Below are 17,586 nucleotides of genomic sequence, written 5' to 3' on the forward strand. Positions count from 1 at the left end.
TCTGAAACACGCACTTGATAGTTTTTAAAATATCTCAAGTTTTACAACAAAAAAAAAAAGTTTTTTGTGTTCGTAGTTTACATGTTATTTTACAACTAATGTGTAATGATTTCTAAAACAATATTCAAAATATATGCTTTATTGTAAGTCTGTCAGTATTAATGGCAAAAAGTATTGCTAGGTTCATGGATATATTTGTACATTTTTTAAATATCAAATTTTAAATGAAAAATATGTGCTATATAAAAACCACATGGCAGCGCTTTAAAGCTACGGAGAATAGCTAAAGTTGTTCATTAGCTACGTATATGTATATACAAACATATACACGTCATTATTCCTACGCCATTATTCGTTCTAATATTCTTTCTGATTTTTTCGGTTTTACGTATGTGAAAAAGAATAAATAAACACTCCGTCTCTTTTTTCTTCTCTTTAATTTACGAATAAAAGTGTGAATAAAAAATATATGACGCTATTTCTCTGACGTTTAGTTTAAATGCATTTTATACAACCTATTTAGGACTTGAAGAAACATATTAGTTGGATTAACGTGGACGTATCAAAATCATCTTGGAAAATTTGAAAAATATAAAAATTATTTTAAAACTTTTCGAGAAATATATTATCACATGATTATTATACTCTCAACCTATATTATTGCGACCTATAAAATTTCAAGTCTGTATATCATTACATGTGTGTTCTTTGTTCCATTTATAAATAGCTTAATAGAAAATACATATGATACGTCCATCATGTCGATATATCAAGAATGCAGTCTTGTTAAAATATAACCGCGGTGTAATATAAGATATATACCACAGGTACACTACTAATATAACGTTCTGCATTTTAATAACCGCATCTATGACTCGACGATTTTAGTATCAAGAGAATTTTCTATTAAGCAGAGTTCATTGTATATAGAATATAATTATTAAAACTATATTTACGAATTTGTTATTGCGACGAATGTGTCAATAATATATATATTATTTTATCTCTTATAAATCTTTTTATAAAAATCATAGGCGTTCCTGGCGTATAAACGATATGTAAACCAGTATAAAAACAAGGTATTTTCGAGACAATATTATATTGTTATAAAAAGCGACATAAAAGTATCAAATTATATAACGTGGACCTGATTATCTTTATAGGAATGTAAAAATTTCATTTACAAAATTACTGATTATCAATCATTTTTTTATACGATTTTTTTTATACAGCTGTTTGTATGAAATAATATATGTAGGAGCTTAAATGCGATATACCTTTCGATACCTTTTTACATAGAAAAGGGACAAACACAGCATGTATATACACGCATACATACATGTGTACTTTAGCATATACGTAGTACGTTCTGGTTAATAATGAAAATGTGTATTATAAATTTACTTGTTAGCAAACTTGATTCGCTTTATTAACTCGTCTTTCGCACATAAAAAATAACAAAGATTTTATGTAATAGATGATGCATACAAATTGGAATGGCTTTTAACGATTACAATGTTTATATATATATATATATATATATATATATATATATATATATAGATTGAATTATTGAATAAATTAATAAAATAAAGTACAAGTAATAATTAAAGTATAGAATAATATATAAGTTTCTTGATTTTACGTAGACGTAAGCTGACTAATCATCAACATTATTACATAAAATCTCTGGATATAATTTATATGCATATATACATACAATAAAAAAATACTGTAACATTTGTTGCCAAAAACACCACATAACTTGATAGTACGTTTGTGTCATAAAGAATATATACTTTTTACTTTCTTCAGCATTTTTGGTATACTACAATGGTTCAGTCCAAATTATGTCAGATTTTTTTAACCGGCATCTACTTGCACGCATAAAATAACAAAAATTTAAAAACAAATATGCACATGCCGTGAGACAAACACAATATTGAATTTATAATATTAAATTAGATACATTTCATACAACGTGCTGCTCCAATCTAGTAATATTAATATGGAAAGTCAAGAATATACGATTAATACGCGTGGAAAAAATAATACTGATTATTTTATTTAAATTTTCTTTTGAAAGTATAATAATCAATAAAGGATCAGTCATCAAATATACAGAACAGGCAAATAAAACTTGTGTTACATTTGTGATGCGATACAAGAACATAAAAGTTTAAAACACGTGCCTTTTTGTTTTTCTTAAAAATTCGTACGTAATTTTGTACTTTATAAACATTTAATTTAAGAAGCGCACAGATCTCTTCTATAGATACATAAAGGTACGTGATGCGTGATATATAAAAAATTAGATGCAGAAAAAAAGACTTTAGAAACTTTCATACAATCCACGTTATATTTTTTTCTATATACAGAAAGGAAACAGTTTCAGTTAATGTAATTATTTTCAGTTTATGACACGAACAGCAGCCTAGAATTCATTTATAGAATGCGAAGCACCAAGATTTAGATATTATATTGATCAACATTGCTTCTTCAGAAGATAGAGTAAACATTTTTTTCCCACAGCAATTTGAACACAAACTGGTTAGCTTCATTTGGTTTACATGGCTTCTAGTATTTGGTTTTCTTGTTATTTAACCGTTTGAGTGCCGGAAACGGCTGCAAAAATCTGTGCAAAAAATGTTGAGCAAGCGCCACAATAAATCCATTGTTGATCAATTTCTACCGCGGTTCTCAAGACTCACCTACATAGTTACTAAATCGAACTATTCTCAAATACTAGATAACAATATCAAATATCAAGACAAAAGGTGGGGCAAAGCGCTTGTTGGATATTTTTTAATCTAAAACGAGAGAAGCGTGCGTGCGTTTGTTAGCATTTTTCAACGTGAAACAGGAGAAGCGCACGTATGCTCCTTGGCATTCAAACGATTAATATATATATTCAGTAATAAGAGTAATCTTAAATAAAAATAAAGTTATTTATAGATTTGTGAATCCTAGCTAATTATAATAACCAGCAATAATCTTATATATTAAATCATGCGAAAAACATCGAATCACATATGTCTGTACAAACATAAGAATCTAAACTGAATTATTTGCAACTGATCCTTTCTTTTTATACAAACACGTCAAAAAATCCATTATTGTAGAAATTACTGACAATATATAGAATACAAAAAATTATGTACAATAGAGTTTGTATAATAATCTCATAATCATTCAATATTCATCAAAAGTACAATGAAAATGTATCTTCTATATATATATATATATATATATATATATATATATATATATATATATATATATGTAGATGTGTAAAATAATCACTCACGCATACATGCATGCATACACAATGTATATAAAGTCAAAATTGTTTTAATATATCTTTACATCAGGCAGTTGTTTTTTCTTAATAAATGTATCTATAAATGTATCTATATATATGAAGGTAAATATTCAAAAGTTGTATATCCATACATATATATTGTCTTATCAAAATGCGTTTTGACCTAGGGTGTATTGCAATATTCCTCAAAAACTACAGCGTGGATTAATAATATATTAAATGTTGAATTTCTCTGACGCGTACCTTTGTTTTACTAGCTGCTTTATCCGGGTTACGTACTCCGATTCTACATTATTGAAGCATGAGGGATTCCAAGTTTCGGTGCAGGATAGTATCCTTCACAGCATTAAAGACGACTTTAATATTTTCTGTGTCTACCGCAGTAGTGAAGTGATGAAACAACGGCTTTCTTGGATCCCTTTTGACCGAGACGAACATGTCAAGGATAAAATTTTGCACGTCCTTCATGGAATGTGGATCACCCGTAAATTGTGGAAAATACAAACGGACATTTGTATCTCGTGACCTCACTTTCTTATCGAGTAAATCCGTTTTGTTTAAGAACAAAATTATAGAGACACCACAAAATATCATGTTGTTCACGATTGTATCAAATATATTTTTAGATTCTTCCAACCTATTAGTCCTCCTGTAAGAATCACGTGATAAAAGCAAAATCGCAACATCATAAAATTAAATTTACGATTTTGTAGAATACAAGCAAGAAGATAACATACCTATCTTCCAACAAGACCTGGTCAAATTCCGATGACGATACAAGAAAAAGTATAGATGTCACGCAATCGAAGCATTGGTACCATTTTTGCCTTTGAGATCTTTGACCGCCAACATCGACAAAGAGGAATGGGATATTGTTAATCGGTATTACAAATTCGGAAATTCCTTTTGTCGCCTTCCTACAGTGTAAAATATCCTGATGCGTAGGTGTATATTCCTAAAAAAAAAAAAAAAAAAAAAAAAATTTCCTTGTTTACATACATACTTGATAAAAGACGTTCAAACGTAAACGTAATGTATACGCAAACAGAGTATGATACTTGGCTCTCTACTTTTCAGTAAATAAAAATACATTAACGTGTCAAAAGTATTACCACTCTTGCAATCCTTTCAAGATTATCCAAAAAGTATTGGACAGAATCACTCTGAAAATATCAACGTACACATATAAATGAGCCGATAACGACTAACGTAAACAATATAAAAATAAAAATAAAAAATACGTATATTTTAATATTAAAATATTTACGTATCTCGTCGCACGCATGTGTAAAAGATGCGTGTTTATAGAGTTAATACGAGAAAATGAAATCTTACCAATTGAAATTCTCTTCGCCTGTCGAATGCTCTTCTAATCGATGCATCCTTCCATAAACTCTGCAATGCTGGCACATAATGCAGAAATAATCTAGTGTCCAGCACCATGGTGTTTTCGAACTTGAGTACGTGGAAACCGATATCGTAATTCTTAGGATTCTCCCAAGGGATATTTAGTTTATCCCGTGCATCCACTAGAACCTTCATACCCTTAATTATATTCTGGTAGATCACATGTTGGTATTCTTTAATTAATTCGGGCTGAAAAAACAAACGTGATATATTATACACATCAGATCTACGCCTCTAAAGCAACGTTTTGTAACATACTTTGTGATGTAATACGAAGCGTTAAAACAAGTATACGGCTTAATATGCACGTAATGACATGAGCGATATCTTGATCGTGTAACTGAATGTCTAATGTAAAAACATTCATTCTGATTATAACAAGTTTCAGTTTTGGATTTCTATTACGGTTTTAACGTGATACGTTTGCGAAAAAGTTGAGAAAAACACGTTTAACGCTTCTTTCGCACGTCATAGTTACACACGCCCATCTCGTTATCCCTCCCATATATATAAAACACATTATTTCGTACACCCTGCCTATCTTCACGTGCCACGTCTCAGGTCTCAGCGAAATATAGGTACGCGAGTTTAAACTCCCTACTACGTAAATGCAGGCCAAGCGATCAGGTGTTCTGCATGAGGCGGCGTCAAGGACCGGCGTGCAACGATCGGGAGCGGGAGCGGGAGCGCGATGCTCCCGAGATAGTCGAGATAATACCTACTCCCGAAAGTGGGGCGGGAAGACGCCGCCGCGTGAGAGGCGTCTGTCACGTGGTGGGCGCGCGTGGGCCTCAGTGCTCGGTGCTCTTACCTCAAACTTGATCCCGTGAATAATCCGCATCTGCTTGAGGAATGTCGACTTGCCGCTCTCGCCCGCCCCGAGCAGCAGCAGCTTCACCTGCCGGCGGAACGTCTGCCGGTCCTTCTCCAGCATCCGGTCGATCTCCTGGCTCTTGTAACGCTGCTCGATCTCCTCCGGGCTGAATTTGAAACGCAGGCAACACGACCACGTTAAGGAGCTCGCCATCTTGCCTCTCTCATTCACTCTCACTCTCCTCCTTCGTCTCTCTCTCTCTCTCGCCACTTGACTTCCTTCCTTCCTTCCTGGCTGCCTGCCTTCCTTTCCGCTTTCCCGTCTCTGCCCGTCTCCCACCCGGCGCTCCTCGCGCGCGCGATGCCGTCTGCCGAGTGCCGTCTCTCGTCTCGACGAAAACACACAAGTACAAACGGGACACGGGACACGGGACAACCGGACGGCGGACGCGCACTGGCGAGGGCGAGGGCGAGTGGCGAGGCGACACCACGACACGGCCACACGGCGGTCGGCGGCTCGCGTACCTCGCACGCTCGCACGTCGTCCTCCCCCTCCCCCCGCCTGTCAACCAATCTACCCCGCGAAAGCGCAGGTCGCACTCCGCAGAGTCCGCACTCTCCGCAGGCCGATCGGAAATCGTCGATTCAGAACCGCATTTCTCCGGCAGGCGTAACCGGCCGGAATCCGGAATGCGCGATATCACCACACTGACCACACCACCACCAGGCACCACCACCGAGGGCACCGAGCGAATCTCTCGTGCACGCCTGCACGGTGCACGTTCTCGCTATCTCGCTAGGCCGATGCGGGTTTTTTTCCTCACGCGATCTCAGCCAAACTGCTTTTGTGTGTCACGATCGTCTGTGATAACCATACGTCTCGCTCGCTGCACCGCCTTAATTCTCTCTCTCTCTCTCTCCCTGTCGTCCCCTCTTCTCCTCGCTCCTGAAAAGTCGGCGAGTCAATCATTCGCTCCTGTACGCGCCGTGACACACCTCTTCTCCTGCTTGCCGTCCGCCAACGATCGCGATCCCTGGTGATGCACGAGACGTGTTGTACCACGGCGATCGATATGATCGAGATATTTCACGGGAATGCATAGTAAGAGCGACGGAGCAACGGCGAAACGCGTGAAAAGATACACGAGCGTGGAAACGCCACTGCTCCACTCTGCTCCACATTCCACATACATACACCATTACCAGCATTACCTGCCTGCCACTTTCTCCCACAGAGACTTCTACATATGTTGTTAGATTCTTAGCTGCTTGTGTGTAAAGCTTGCATTTAGCCTGCACGCGGGCCGCACGCCGCACGTCGAGATTGTCGAGGATCGACTGTATTCAGAATTCAGACAACGGAAGTTACGGAAGGCAGTCATGAATGACACCCGAACGTCCACGCCGCCAATTGGCCAATTTAATGTAAAGCCTTGTGTACACGATGCTAGAAATCGGTCCGAGTTTTGGTTTAAAGCCTTGTGTACACGATACTAGAAATCGGTCCGAGTTTCGGTTTAAGCCAATCAACTTGCAGCTCTTACAGAAAAGTAGCAGTTTCATTGGCTTAAACTGAAACTTGGATATAGTTCTTGCATCGTGGACACCGGGCTTTAGCCAATCAACTAGCAGCTCTTACAGAAAAGTAGCAGTTTTATTGGCTTAAACCGAAACTCGGACGCAGTTCTAGCATCGTGTATACAAGGCTTAAGAATCTCTGATTGGTTGGCCTAGTGGAAATTCTCCAGGCACCGGTCTCTCTGAGTGGCTGCGGTCACACGGGACGCTCCAGTTGTCGCGCGTCAAAAAATTTGTATAGCTAGACGGCGCGGTGTCAGTGTCACCACGGTCACGGTGTGAGGTGTGACATTTCCAGAAAACAAGTTAGGTTAGGTTGGGTAGATAACGGGAGGACGATGTTCTTCCGCGGGAAAAATATGTATCAAATATTAAAACATGAAGAATTAATAGTCATCATCGTCATCATTATCACATCTGAGTGCGTAAGACGTAATGTCTAATATTACGTGACTGTTGCTTATCGAAACAGGCGGTTCATTCATCCCATCCGTACATACATATAAAATATACCACATGCGTTATACTGTGTCATTAAAAACACAAAATGTATTTAATAACACTTTTAAAGATACACATCTACGTGTATACATGTTTTCAGACGTTTATATTAATAAACGTAACATATTATTTATACACTATAATATATATATATATATATATACAAATATACAAGTTGAGATTTTTATTTACTATAAACAGTTGATTGTAAAAAAATATATGGACGAGTACGTTCCATGATAAACAAAAGATAATGCGCTACATTTTACAATCTTATAAATATGATAATATCATCGGAGTTGATTAATATTAAAAAGATATTACTATATTGTGGTGCATATGCGCACGTAATACCTTATTAACACGCACTGTGCGTGCACGCACGCATGTAGCATACTATCATCTTCATTAAGCATATAAGCACGTAAGAAAGTGTGTATTAGTTATTCATATATAATAAATTCCTAACGTGCTTCAAGAATCTCATTGAGTTGACTTACGTGTAAAAAATTTACTTTTAACAATGTCAACATTAAATTTTACATTTTTCCGAATCTAAAATTATTTTGAAACAGACAAATCTCAACGTACAGTATTTATATAATAGACGACATTATATAGATAACATTCAGTTCAGTCTTCCATATTATTATACTTGATTCGATTCGCAAAATATATCTCATCGTCTTCAATATACGTACATTAGCAGAAAAATAAATACTTCATACGTTCGATATAGCTATATAAATATGTAAACGTCATTTGTGGAACTAATGAGAGATGGACGCGTATTTTTTAGAATACTTGATAGCAGCGAATACTATAACCTTCTATTATTTGTAAGTTCACGTATATCTCTATGTTTATAATCTGTCGATATAAAGAACGTATTATCTTTGGTTGCTTTATTAAAAAGATGACGTTGGCTCGTTTTATGTTATTGGCCTGTGTTCTGAGTACTTTTGTTCCGCGTGCGCAGCAACGATGCATCCGAAAGAGAATAAGTCCCGGGTTCGAATACCGGTGGATATTCCAAACCAGGATAATCGGGTGGCGGAGATGTCGGTGGCGGTATGTACGGTAACATTGGAGGTGCCATATTCCTGCCAGAGCCCTTGTGGTTGGACGAATATCCACTGTCGTACTGAAAATTATCGTTTTAAATTCATCGCGTACGTAAGGTGTTGACACGCATCGAATGGGAAAGCAGATTTAACTGTACGCGCACTTTTGATATGTTGGAGGATGTTATTGCATCCGGACTCCAATCACTGACCAAACTAAGTGGACTGGAAGTTTGAGTAAACTGAGAAGGACTCTTGTCGTCGTTGAAAGAACTGTGAGTCTGACTGATCCCACTGGGACTTTGACTGCCGGAACAAGTAGACGCGTGATTGGAGCAACACTTATCCCAAAATAGCGCTCTGTGCAACCGTGGCGAACCTGCTTCTAGAAAATCAAACATCAACTCGCCTTAAAATAAATCATATGTGTGTTGCGTTTAATATATTAATAACTATATTCAATACAAGTTACTTGCCTACGACGGTTTTCTGGGTATTTTTAGGAAGATCCAAGGTACAGGGTTTTTGCTGTTTCGTACCGAATAAAACTTTCAGGCGACTCGCTTTCTGTACGTGATCGCTTTTATCTAAATGCATTTCGAACGTGGCACGCATTCCATCCTGCTCGAAGGGCGCGGTCGGTATGGGAGGTGGTTGATACTGCGCGACGTTCTTCAGACGATTTTTGTCACAACTCGATCCTTTCTTGTCGCCGCGTCTCAGCGAATCTAGCCAATGTTTATCGGAAGACGTGTAATCGTGACGATTAGTAAGATTGAAGCTCCCCTTCCGACTAATCGATGCATCTTTCTTTACGCACTGCTGCGTTTCAGACGATGCGTGACTCGCGAGATCGTTACTGGATCCAGACGAGCCTACAAGCGAGAAAATCGAGATGGATTTAATTTCAAACAGTAGGACTATTACGTAAGATACTACACGTTCATCGCTCGATATTAAGATTACTATCATTTTTAACAAGTGTTTGTACTTGAAATCCTCCAACATACCGATATTCCTCGAAAGATGTTGACGCATCTTGTAGCTTTCGCGCGTGGGAGATTGTACACGTCTGTCAAGTTCGTAGTCCGCACTCTGATTCGGAGACGTCTGCTTGCTTGGACTTGACGCGTTTCTCCACGGAAACGAATCATCGTGTCTCGTTTTCTGAGAATTTACAAGTTCCCGCGGTCTTCTCTTCTGTGCATAACTCGACGAGTCCCACATCCTTTTTTGTCCGCGTGCCATACATTTGCTGCAAGATTTATCACTCGCGCAACTTGCTTCGCTTTCAGATCGGGTAATGATAAACGTATCCTTGATGGATCGACGAGGCGTCTGTACATGTGCGTTCGTGTTCTTCGCGCGGACATACGTATTAATGATGTTGTTTGGTATTTCATCGTTGGTCTTGCCATAATGCGTCGCCGTGTGATTCAAAGATATGTCACTTGTTTGTCTACGTTGCTCGGTATACGCCGCGTTATCATTCAACGTTCTGTGCTGTACGTGTACGTGATCGCTGAGCAGAGGCGTCGCGCGCGGAGACATCGCGTCATTTATCATACTTGATCGTTGCTCCTCATCTTGCTGCGATATCAAAAATTCTTCTTGCGTAACGAAACCTTGCACGATGGGCGGTCTTGTATCAATAGATCTATATAAAACAATAAATGTTGCTAGATATCAAATCACGAAAGAATGTTTCTACGATAACGGAAAAGAGGTACGGTGTAAAACGTACCTGTCTGTAGCATGCCGATAATCACTCATGTCTGAGTTGTTCAACGTATCTGTAGCACTCTGTGACGTGGTCGAGCCATAGAATGTACTACCAGCGATCGTCATTTGTAAATCCGGAGACGTTGACGCGCAAACTTCTTTCCTATGTAAAATGTTTGAAAATGTTTAAACGATAGGCAGAGCATATCGATATAGAATATCCCTTACGATACACACTCACTTCGTTGGTGTCGAGGTAGGAAGCACCCGTCTGTAACTTCTAAATTGCGCTGTTGGAACAGGCATATTCTGATTTCTGGCACTGAGAAATTTCAAATATTTTCGATCCAAGCTTGCACCAGTACGTTCGTGATCCTTGTACGATCCGGCATCCCTTCGTACAGATTTTTTCAAAGAGCCAAACGCGTTCTCCGGACTTACGTTAGAAGATTCCGAGACACATTTCGGCTTACTCTTGTGACCTGCTTCGTTATCGCTCTCATCGGTTTCGCTAAAAAGCCCGACACTTTGGTTCAGAGTGTCCGCACCTAAAGTGCCTTTACCAACTGCATCCAGCCACAGAATCAACGTGTCTTCGGTATCAGCGGCAAAATAAAACACTGTTCCCGTATGATATACTTTGAAGGAATACTTCCTCGATTTTACTTCGCTAGCCGGCGCGACGGTAAAACCCGTTAATAGGATCAAGCAGTCAGCCTTTATACCGTCCTGTGTTTTAAATCTAATAACGTGTAAAGATAAAAATTCGTGTATTTAATCAGTTGTGCGCGCGCGTCATTCGTCGTAATATATGTTTTATACACGTTTACCTGTACAACGATGAACACTTTAATACAAACCAGGCCTTTGCCCACGCGCCACCTGCTCCTCTACTACGATATGTCAGCCATCCTTCTAAATCGCCAGCACCAACATCTCTTACGGATACATTTCTTCTTTCTAGACAAGAAAACGGTATATTTTCTTTGTATATATTTTTTTTTTATATTCCGATTCACGTCGAGACATATGTAGATGGTTTTGAAAATAATGTCACACCTCTTTCATAGCTCAACATGATTAAATAAATTTAGATTGCACGAACGTGTCAAAACCTCGTATAACCGCTATGAGAGAACAAACGTCTCGAGTATCGTGTAAACTGTAAAAAGAAAAATTATTCACGTGTACTTACTTGCCAGTAACATATTCCGTTTCCTCGTGCTTCTTGGACTGCTATTAGATTTATTTAAACTACTATGTAAGCCGATACTTTTAGCTACCATCATAGCTCTATTAACAACACTTTTCTCAATATTTTTATCCTTCTCTGATAATCTTGGCTTTAAATCTGACGGTATTGTTTGTTTCGAGTGTGTTATACCATCAGGACAATCGACATTGCGAGGAGAATGATCAAACCTATAACAGTCTGTTATGGATTGATCCGAGCAAACGAATTTTTCAACAGATGTTTCAAAACAACATTTTTCTTCTCTCGCGTGCTCGTCATTATTTTCATTATACAACGAAGCATCAGTCAAGTTTAAACGATCAACGTTTTGATCGCTTAAACTTGAAGTTGGTGCGTCACCAATTTGATCCATTGAATTTTCCGTGTAATTAAGCATACGCATACCCGAAGAATCCTTTTTATCTCGACAATCCGACGTGCTTTTAATATGAACGACACACGAACTTGATTCTACTTTTTTAAATTCTCGTTTTACGCCGAGTCTCTCTGGAACCTGAGGTTTTTGCAAATCCTCCAGAATTTTTGAAACATTGTTTAATTTCAAGTCAGTTGACGCTTGGTTTGCGTAATATTTACGAGGCGGCGGTTCTGGGGGTGTTGCACGAGCTCTATTCTCAAGTTTTTCAACAGACTCGACCTTTGGTAACTCTATCAAGCGACAGGACTGTATCGTGGCCTGTACCGAAGACGACGCCGCAGACTTGGCTTCCTTAGTTTGCTGCTTTATGTCAATCTGCATCTTTAAAACATTACGAGCAATATTCGATAGGTCGTCTTCAAATTTAGTATTATTATTTGGCGATACCTTCTCGGCACACGTCTCTCTCGATAGCACTGAGGAAAACTTCTCATCGAGTACGTCTGCATGCTGAGTAAAAGTACACGCAGCTGTTTGTAAATTTTTATCAAATTTTTGCGTTTTGTCTCTTTCGATGCTATTGCTGTGGCTAATACTACTACTACTACTACTACTGCTATTACTATTACTACCATCCCTACCACCGTCACCATCATCATCATCATCATCACCACCGTCACTACTACTACTACTACTACTACTACTGTTACTACTCCTACTACTGCTGTTATTGTGACTGCTACTGCTACTAGTACTAGTACTATTACTACTACTACTATTACTACTGTGCGTACCGTTACTATTACTACATTCCATTTTAGTGTTTAACATTTCTGAGGTACCACACGCAGCATTCTCACGCGACTCGCGTGCCGAATTTTTTAAATCAATAGTTTTAGAGTATTTGTTTATTACGACATTCTCACATTCGGTACTTGGTTTTTTGACAGCATACTTGTCGTCATGTTCAAGATCATTTTGGTTCTTCTCCTCTGTGCTATTTTCAAGATTTACGTCATTTATTGTGACATTTATGTTGACTTTACGTAGGTCTATACTTTTAGGCACTCCAAAGGCACATGCTTGTTCTTGTGCATTTTTATGCGCAATCTGTTTTTCAATGTTGATAATTTTTCGCGCGACATTACCACCGCATCTTCTAGCTTCTTTATGCTCGTTACTTACATCTTTCAATTTTTTGCGACCGTCATTCTCGTCAACTTTATAAACGTCCGGTTTTGTTTTATTATTGTTTGATATTTTGAGCAAGCACGGATCAGTCAAGTCTACGTTCTCAATATCCGATAGATCATATGCACAAGTACTACACGTTGTATCTACGTTACTACATTTCTCAACGTACCGCATACTGCGTTCTTTGTTATTCAGCATGCTTTCATTAATACTACACGTATCGCTAACAGACGTATTAGATTCATCTAAAGGCACGCGTGTATCATTTAAATTATTGCTATCAGTGACATTATCCGTGAATGCTTGCAAATGTTCTATATTAATATCTTTATTTATATTTGCACCATCGTCATCACAGTTTTGCGTAGGAGTAACTTTTTCTTTTACATCATCTGGACGAGTGCTTTTAACATCGATCACGTTCTCCTTAAATTGCACTTTTTTATTCGTTTGCTCCGTAGTCTTGTTCTTCTTTTTTGCCGATTCTAATCCTAAACACGTTTGGGGCCGTATATTTACCATTGGCACCGTGTCCAAACCATGGGCGCAAGATGCTGCTTTATCGCGCAACTGAACAGTCGCGTTGTGCTCTCGTTTCAACTCCTTCCAAAACTGTTCGATATTGATACCATGTTTGGTTGTGGGACTGGCACCTGTTATCGTAGCTCGCCTTTGGACCAAGTTTCTCGGTTTAAGATAAAGTTCTGTTTCGCTGTCGGAATCGCTCGCCTCCGTAGTCATTGTATCCAACATTTTAACCGCATCGAAAATACTTGCTGGCTCCGGACTGGTTTTCTTTGGTATATGTCTGTGTAACGAGATATTTTTTTTCATTAAACACAACACGTAAAATTTTCGTGATTAAATTCAAGATGGAGATGTTTGTTTTATATATTTATACTATATAGTATATATGAGAAATATACCATGTGTATCGTGGCAACACGTAATATGTACGACATGCGTCATACATGTTGTGAGATTTTAGAAAAGTGTTTGCAGGACCGCAAAAAAGATACAGGTACGGAGAGAGGTAGCTTACCTAGGTGATGGCATTGCAAAGTCAGGTATTGTTAATAATTCTGGTCTAGGGGATGGAAGACTACGCCCTTGTGCTGTGTAAGAGGTATTTTTGTTACTTGGAAGTTTATACGGTTGTATGTAAATTTGCCCATAAATTTTAGCATGCTTTGGTCTACGTTTCATAGTCAAGAGGATTTCCGCTGGGCTTTCACGAAATAATTCAAGCAAATTCTTTCTCTCCCAACCAATCACCGTTTGATAATTTACCTAGTAGATTTATACATGTACATATTAGAGATTAAATACGTTGTCAAAATTTATGATATATAAAAACAGTATGTAAATAAGATATTACTTGAACTATCTCATCTCCTTCCTGCATTTTGCCAGATTGATATGCGGCGGATCCAAGTTTAATTTCAGTTATCTGATGCACTCCGTGAAAAGATGGTAAAATGTAAAAACCCTAGAAGAAATAATATTTCACGACGTATAAATAAATAGTATTTTGTATAATATATCTGTAAAACGTATGTCAACAGAAATATTAAGGTTATTCGTAAGGGGTTATAAAGGAAATGTGTTATCTGAACAGGAAGCGGCACGCACAATATTATGGCTTGTTGAGAGTTTTATCACGGCAGGACACGATGATCGAGTCATTTCAGAACAACGATAGGCACTCGATAAATAATATAAGAATATTTCGGAAATAAACGTAAAACAGTAAAAAATAAAAAAAAAATGTAACTCGCGCTAGTAAACGTCATAAACAAGGAAGAGTCTTTTACATAAATCTTTAGCGTACGTAATAATTTTTGAAATATTCAACTTGCTATAAAATAAAATGTTTACGCGTGCGTAATGCATACCACAGCAGTTGAAAACCTACCAAATCGTCGCTAGACTTCTTCTTTAACGTTGCCAGATCTAAACTTGCAGGCTGCAGTATTATAGGATCAGTGATATCTTGAATAATATAATCCGCTAATTTGGCAAGTTTATTACAAGCTGTTCTAATTTCTTCGACTGGCTTCTCGGCAAATCTATCTCTTTGCGCGCACGTAGCCATTTCTACAGATATCTTCATTAATTCAACCTTCTTGCCATGATATTCTATGTGTCCATTGAACGGAGGATAGTCCATCCATCTCACTAAAGGTTTGACCACCATCATAATTGACGCTACATCCGATAACGTTTGAGTGGTAACAGGCTCCGAATCGTTCTGACGACACAATTCCTTGTACAAGCTATGAGCCTGGGTTGAAAGTCGCAATGCCAGCAGTTGCAGATTCTCTTGGTCCAGCTCATAATGAAATCTTCTAAGATATTCCACAGCCTCAAGAATGATTTCTTGATGACCAAGCTTTACTACCCCCAAACTTTCCAAATCTGACAATTGTAAGTTCAACAACTGTTGTCCGTAAACGCCATGATTTAGGAAACTATGGATATACGGAAGTACAGTGCTATCCAAACCTACGACATAGGAAAAAAAAAAAATAAACTGATGACACAACATTCTTGCTATGACACTTGCTATGAAACGTTACGTATCTCAAGCATTTTACGTACAAGGTATTGGAGAAGCACGTTTATTTTATTTTGTTAAAGTGCATGAATAAACGTAAAAAATAAAACAAGAAATGTATGTAACCATTACGTACGATTTTTACACCCGCTGCCTTGTATAATATTAATATTTCTAAAGACAATGAAAAAAAGACATCTGTCAAATGAAATACAAATAAAATAATGATGTAAACACAGATAATGTATCAAGCGTCGTTACGGAGCAACATTGTATATTAAACAAAGGGCTTGACGTCAGATTTTATTGAAGGCGCAGAAAATCATACAAGAATGAATGAATAGACGCGATATGCGATCGAATGCGATTAAATAGACGAATAAATGGTGCGTTTTAACGACGTGACACACCAAACAATAAATACAACAAAGTGGATGTGGGAACGAAGGCGGACATATACGTGACACAGAAGAGGGAGGCGGGGGAGGAAGGGAAGGAACGCAGCTTCACCGTGCTTCACACGCGAAATTGAATGGAATTCCGAGGATCCCGACATGTCCTCGCGCGCGCGAGGACACAAGCCGTTTCTCCATCGTTGATCGCGGCGCGCTGGGCGTCGTGTCCTGTCAACGCCGACGAGGATCATCTTCGTCGCACATACCTTTCAGCCATTCGCACACCTGATCCGGCTTCCACTCGGCTACATTAACATACGCCATGACCCGATCGCGGATTACTGACTTCACGCACGTAATATAAATACAAAACCGTTTGCACGGCTCGTTCGCGGCCGTTCCCGTTCCAATTTTTACTCTCGCCCTCGCCCCATTCGTCGATAATCCCCCACAGAAACAGATTGAGCGCGCGAGCACATTCTAGCTGAGCACTGGACCACTGGGCACAAAACAGTTGCGAGTTGCGACTCGCGTGCCGCTATTTTTTATGCCCCCCGCCATGGCACAAAGTGCTCCGGGAGTCTCAGGTGCGCATGCGTCGGTTCGCAACGCGGAGAAGATGGCTGCACCACGAGCTCCATTTACGTGAAGAGAAAGCTTAAGCGTGCACATGTGTATGGACCAATCAATTTTTTTATGCTTACGCCGTATGCGTTGTGCAGAAGTGTGTGCTCCCCGCTTAAGGCCTTCACACATAAAATCGCGTAAGAACGTAAAACGTAAGCGTAAGAAAATCGACCAATCCCAATCAAGTATTGTGCTGTCCGTAACTCCAGAAGGGGAAAATACTTGATTGGGATTGATCGATTTTCTTACGCTTACGTTTTACGTCCTTACGGCATTTTATGTGTGAAGGCCTTTAACGTAAGACCGCTAAATCAATGAGCATCCAGCATAAAGTCGCCATATTGACATAACATGCTTCGTGGTCCAGCGGTCTTAAGGTGGAAGCACATAAAATTGCTCGCGAGTGTTAAGGTGAAATTTCATGGGCAGTGAAAAGTAGCAGCAGATCGTACTGATTGGCTACAAAATAGAGAAGTTCTAGGAACTCGAGAACTTCTCTATTTTATAGCCAATCAGTACAATCTGCTGCTGCTTTTCACTGCCCATGAAATTTCACCTTAATGCTGGATCTACAATGCGAGTCGCAAGGTCGTGAGTCGCAAGAATTGACCAATCACAGTCGATTATTCTCTTCAAATTCGACTGTGATTGGCCAATTCTTGCGACTCACAACTTTGCGACTCGCATTGTAGACCCAGCATAAAGAGCTTCCGCGACCCACGACTCGCATTGTAGACCCAGCATAAGAGAATTGATTGGTCCATACACATGTGCATAAGGAAATAGACCAATC

General features: G+C 38.7%; 2 protein-coding genes across 6 annotated transcripts; both read right to left on the reverse strand.

Moving 5' to 3' along the window:
* Positions 1 to 3,277: 3,277 nt before the first annotated feature.
* Positions 3,278 to 6,924, reverse strand: Cta (Guanine nucleotide-binding protein subunit alpha cta). Of its 2 annotated transcripts, XM_071789605.1 has the most exons (6): positions 6,755 to 6,924; positions 5,541 to 6,576; positions 4,658 to 4,918; positions 4,435 to 4,485; positions 4,060 to 4,277; positions 3,278 to 3,971 (listed from the first exon to the last, which is right to left on the reverse strand). In XM_071789605.1, exons 2-6 carry the CDS (start codon positions 5,754 to 5,756, stop codon positions 3,614 to 3,616), a joined length of 1,104 nt encoding a protein of 367 aa, XP_071645706.1. In that variant the 5' UTR covers positions 5,757 to 6,576; positions 6,755 to 6,924; the 3' UTR covers positions 3,278 to 3,613. The 2 variants fall into 2 exon arrangements, with proteins under 2 accessions (XP_071645706.1, XP_071645705.1); XM_071789604.1 differs by having other exon boundaries at positions 5,541 to 6,924.
* A 715-nt stretch (positions 6,925 to 7,639) lies between these two features.
* Cnk (connector enhancer of ksr) lies at positions 7,640 to 16,671 on the reverse strand. Of its 4 annotated transcripts, XM_071787369.1 has the most exons (13): positions 16,282 to 16,405; positions 15,130 to 15,719; positions 14,593 to 14,703; positions 14,257 to 14,504; positions 12,468 to 14,022; positions 11,603 to 12,401; positions 11,238 to 11,367; positions 10,649 to 11,149; positions 10,430 to 10,570; positions 9,696 to 10,342; positions 9,162 to 9,560; positions 8,850 to 9,070; positions 7,640 to 8,765 (listed from the first exon to the last, which is right to left on the reverse strand). In XM_071787369.1, exons 1-13 carry the CDS (start codon positions 16,325 to 16,327, stop codon positions 8,559 to 8,561), a joined length of 5,595 nt encoding a protein of 1,864 aa, XP_071643470.1. In that variant the 5' UTR covers positions 16,328 to 16,405; the 3' UTR covers positions 7,640 to 8,558. The 4 variants fall into 4 exon arrangements, with proteins under 4 accessions (XP_071643470.1, XP_071643472.1, XP_071643471.1 ...); XM_071787371.1 differs by lacking the exon at positions 16,282 to 16,405 and adding an exon at positions 16,433 to 16,671 and having other exon boundaries at positions 8,850 to 9,064; positions 11,603 to 14,022; XM_071787370.1 differs by lacking the exon at positions 16,282 to 16,405 and adding an exon at positions 16,433 to 16,671 and having other exon boundaries at positions 11,603 to 14,022.
* Positions 16,672 to 17,586: the final 915 nt, after the last annotated feature.

The sequence above is a fragment of the Temnothorax longispinosus genome, chromosome 9 (genome assembly GCF_030848805.1).
Source record: "Temnothorax longispinosus isolate EJ_2023e chromosome 9, Tlon_JGU_v1, whole genome shotgun sequence".
NCBI classification, from domain to species: domain Eukaryota; kingdom Metazoa; phylum Arthropoda; class Insecta; order Hymenoptera; family Formicidae; genus Temnothorax; species Temnothorax longispinosus.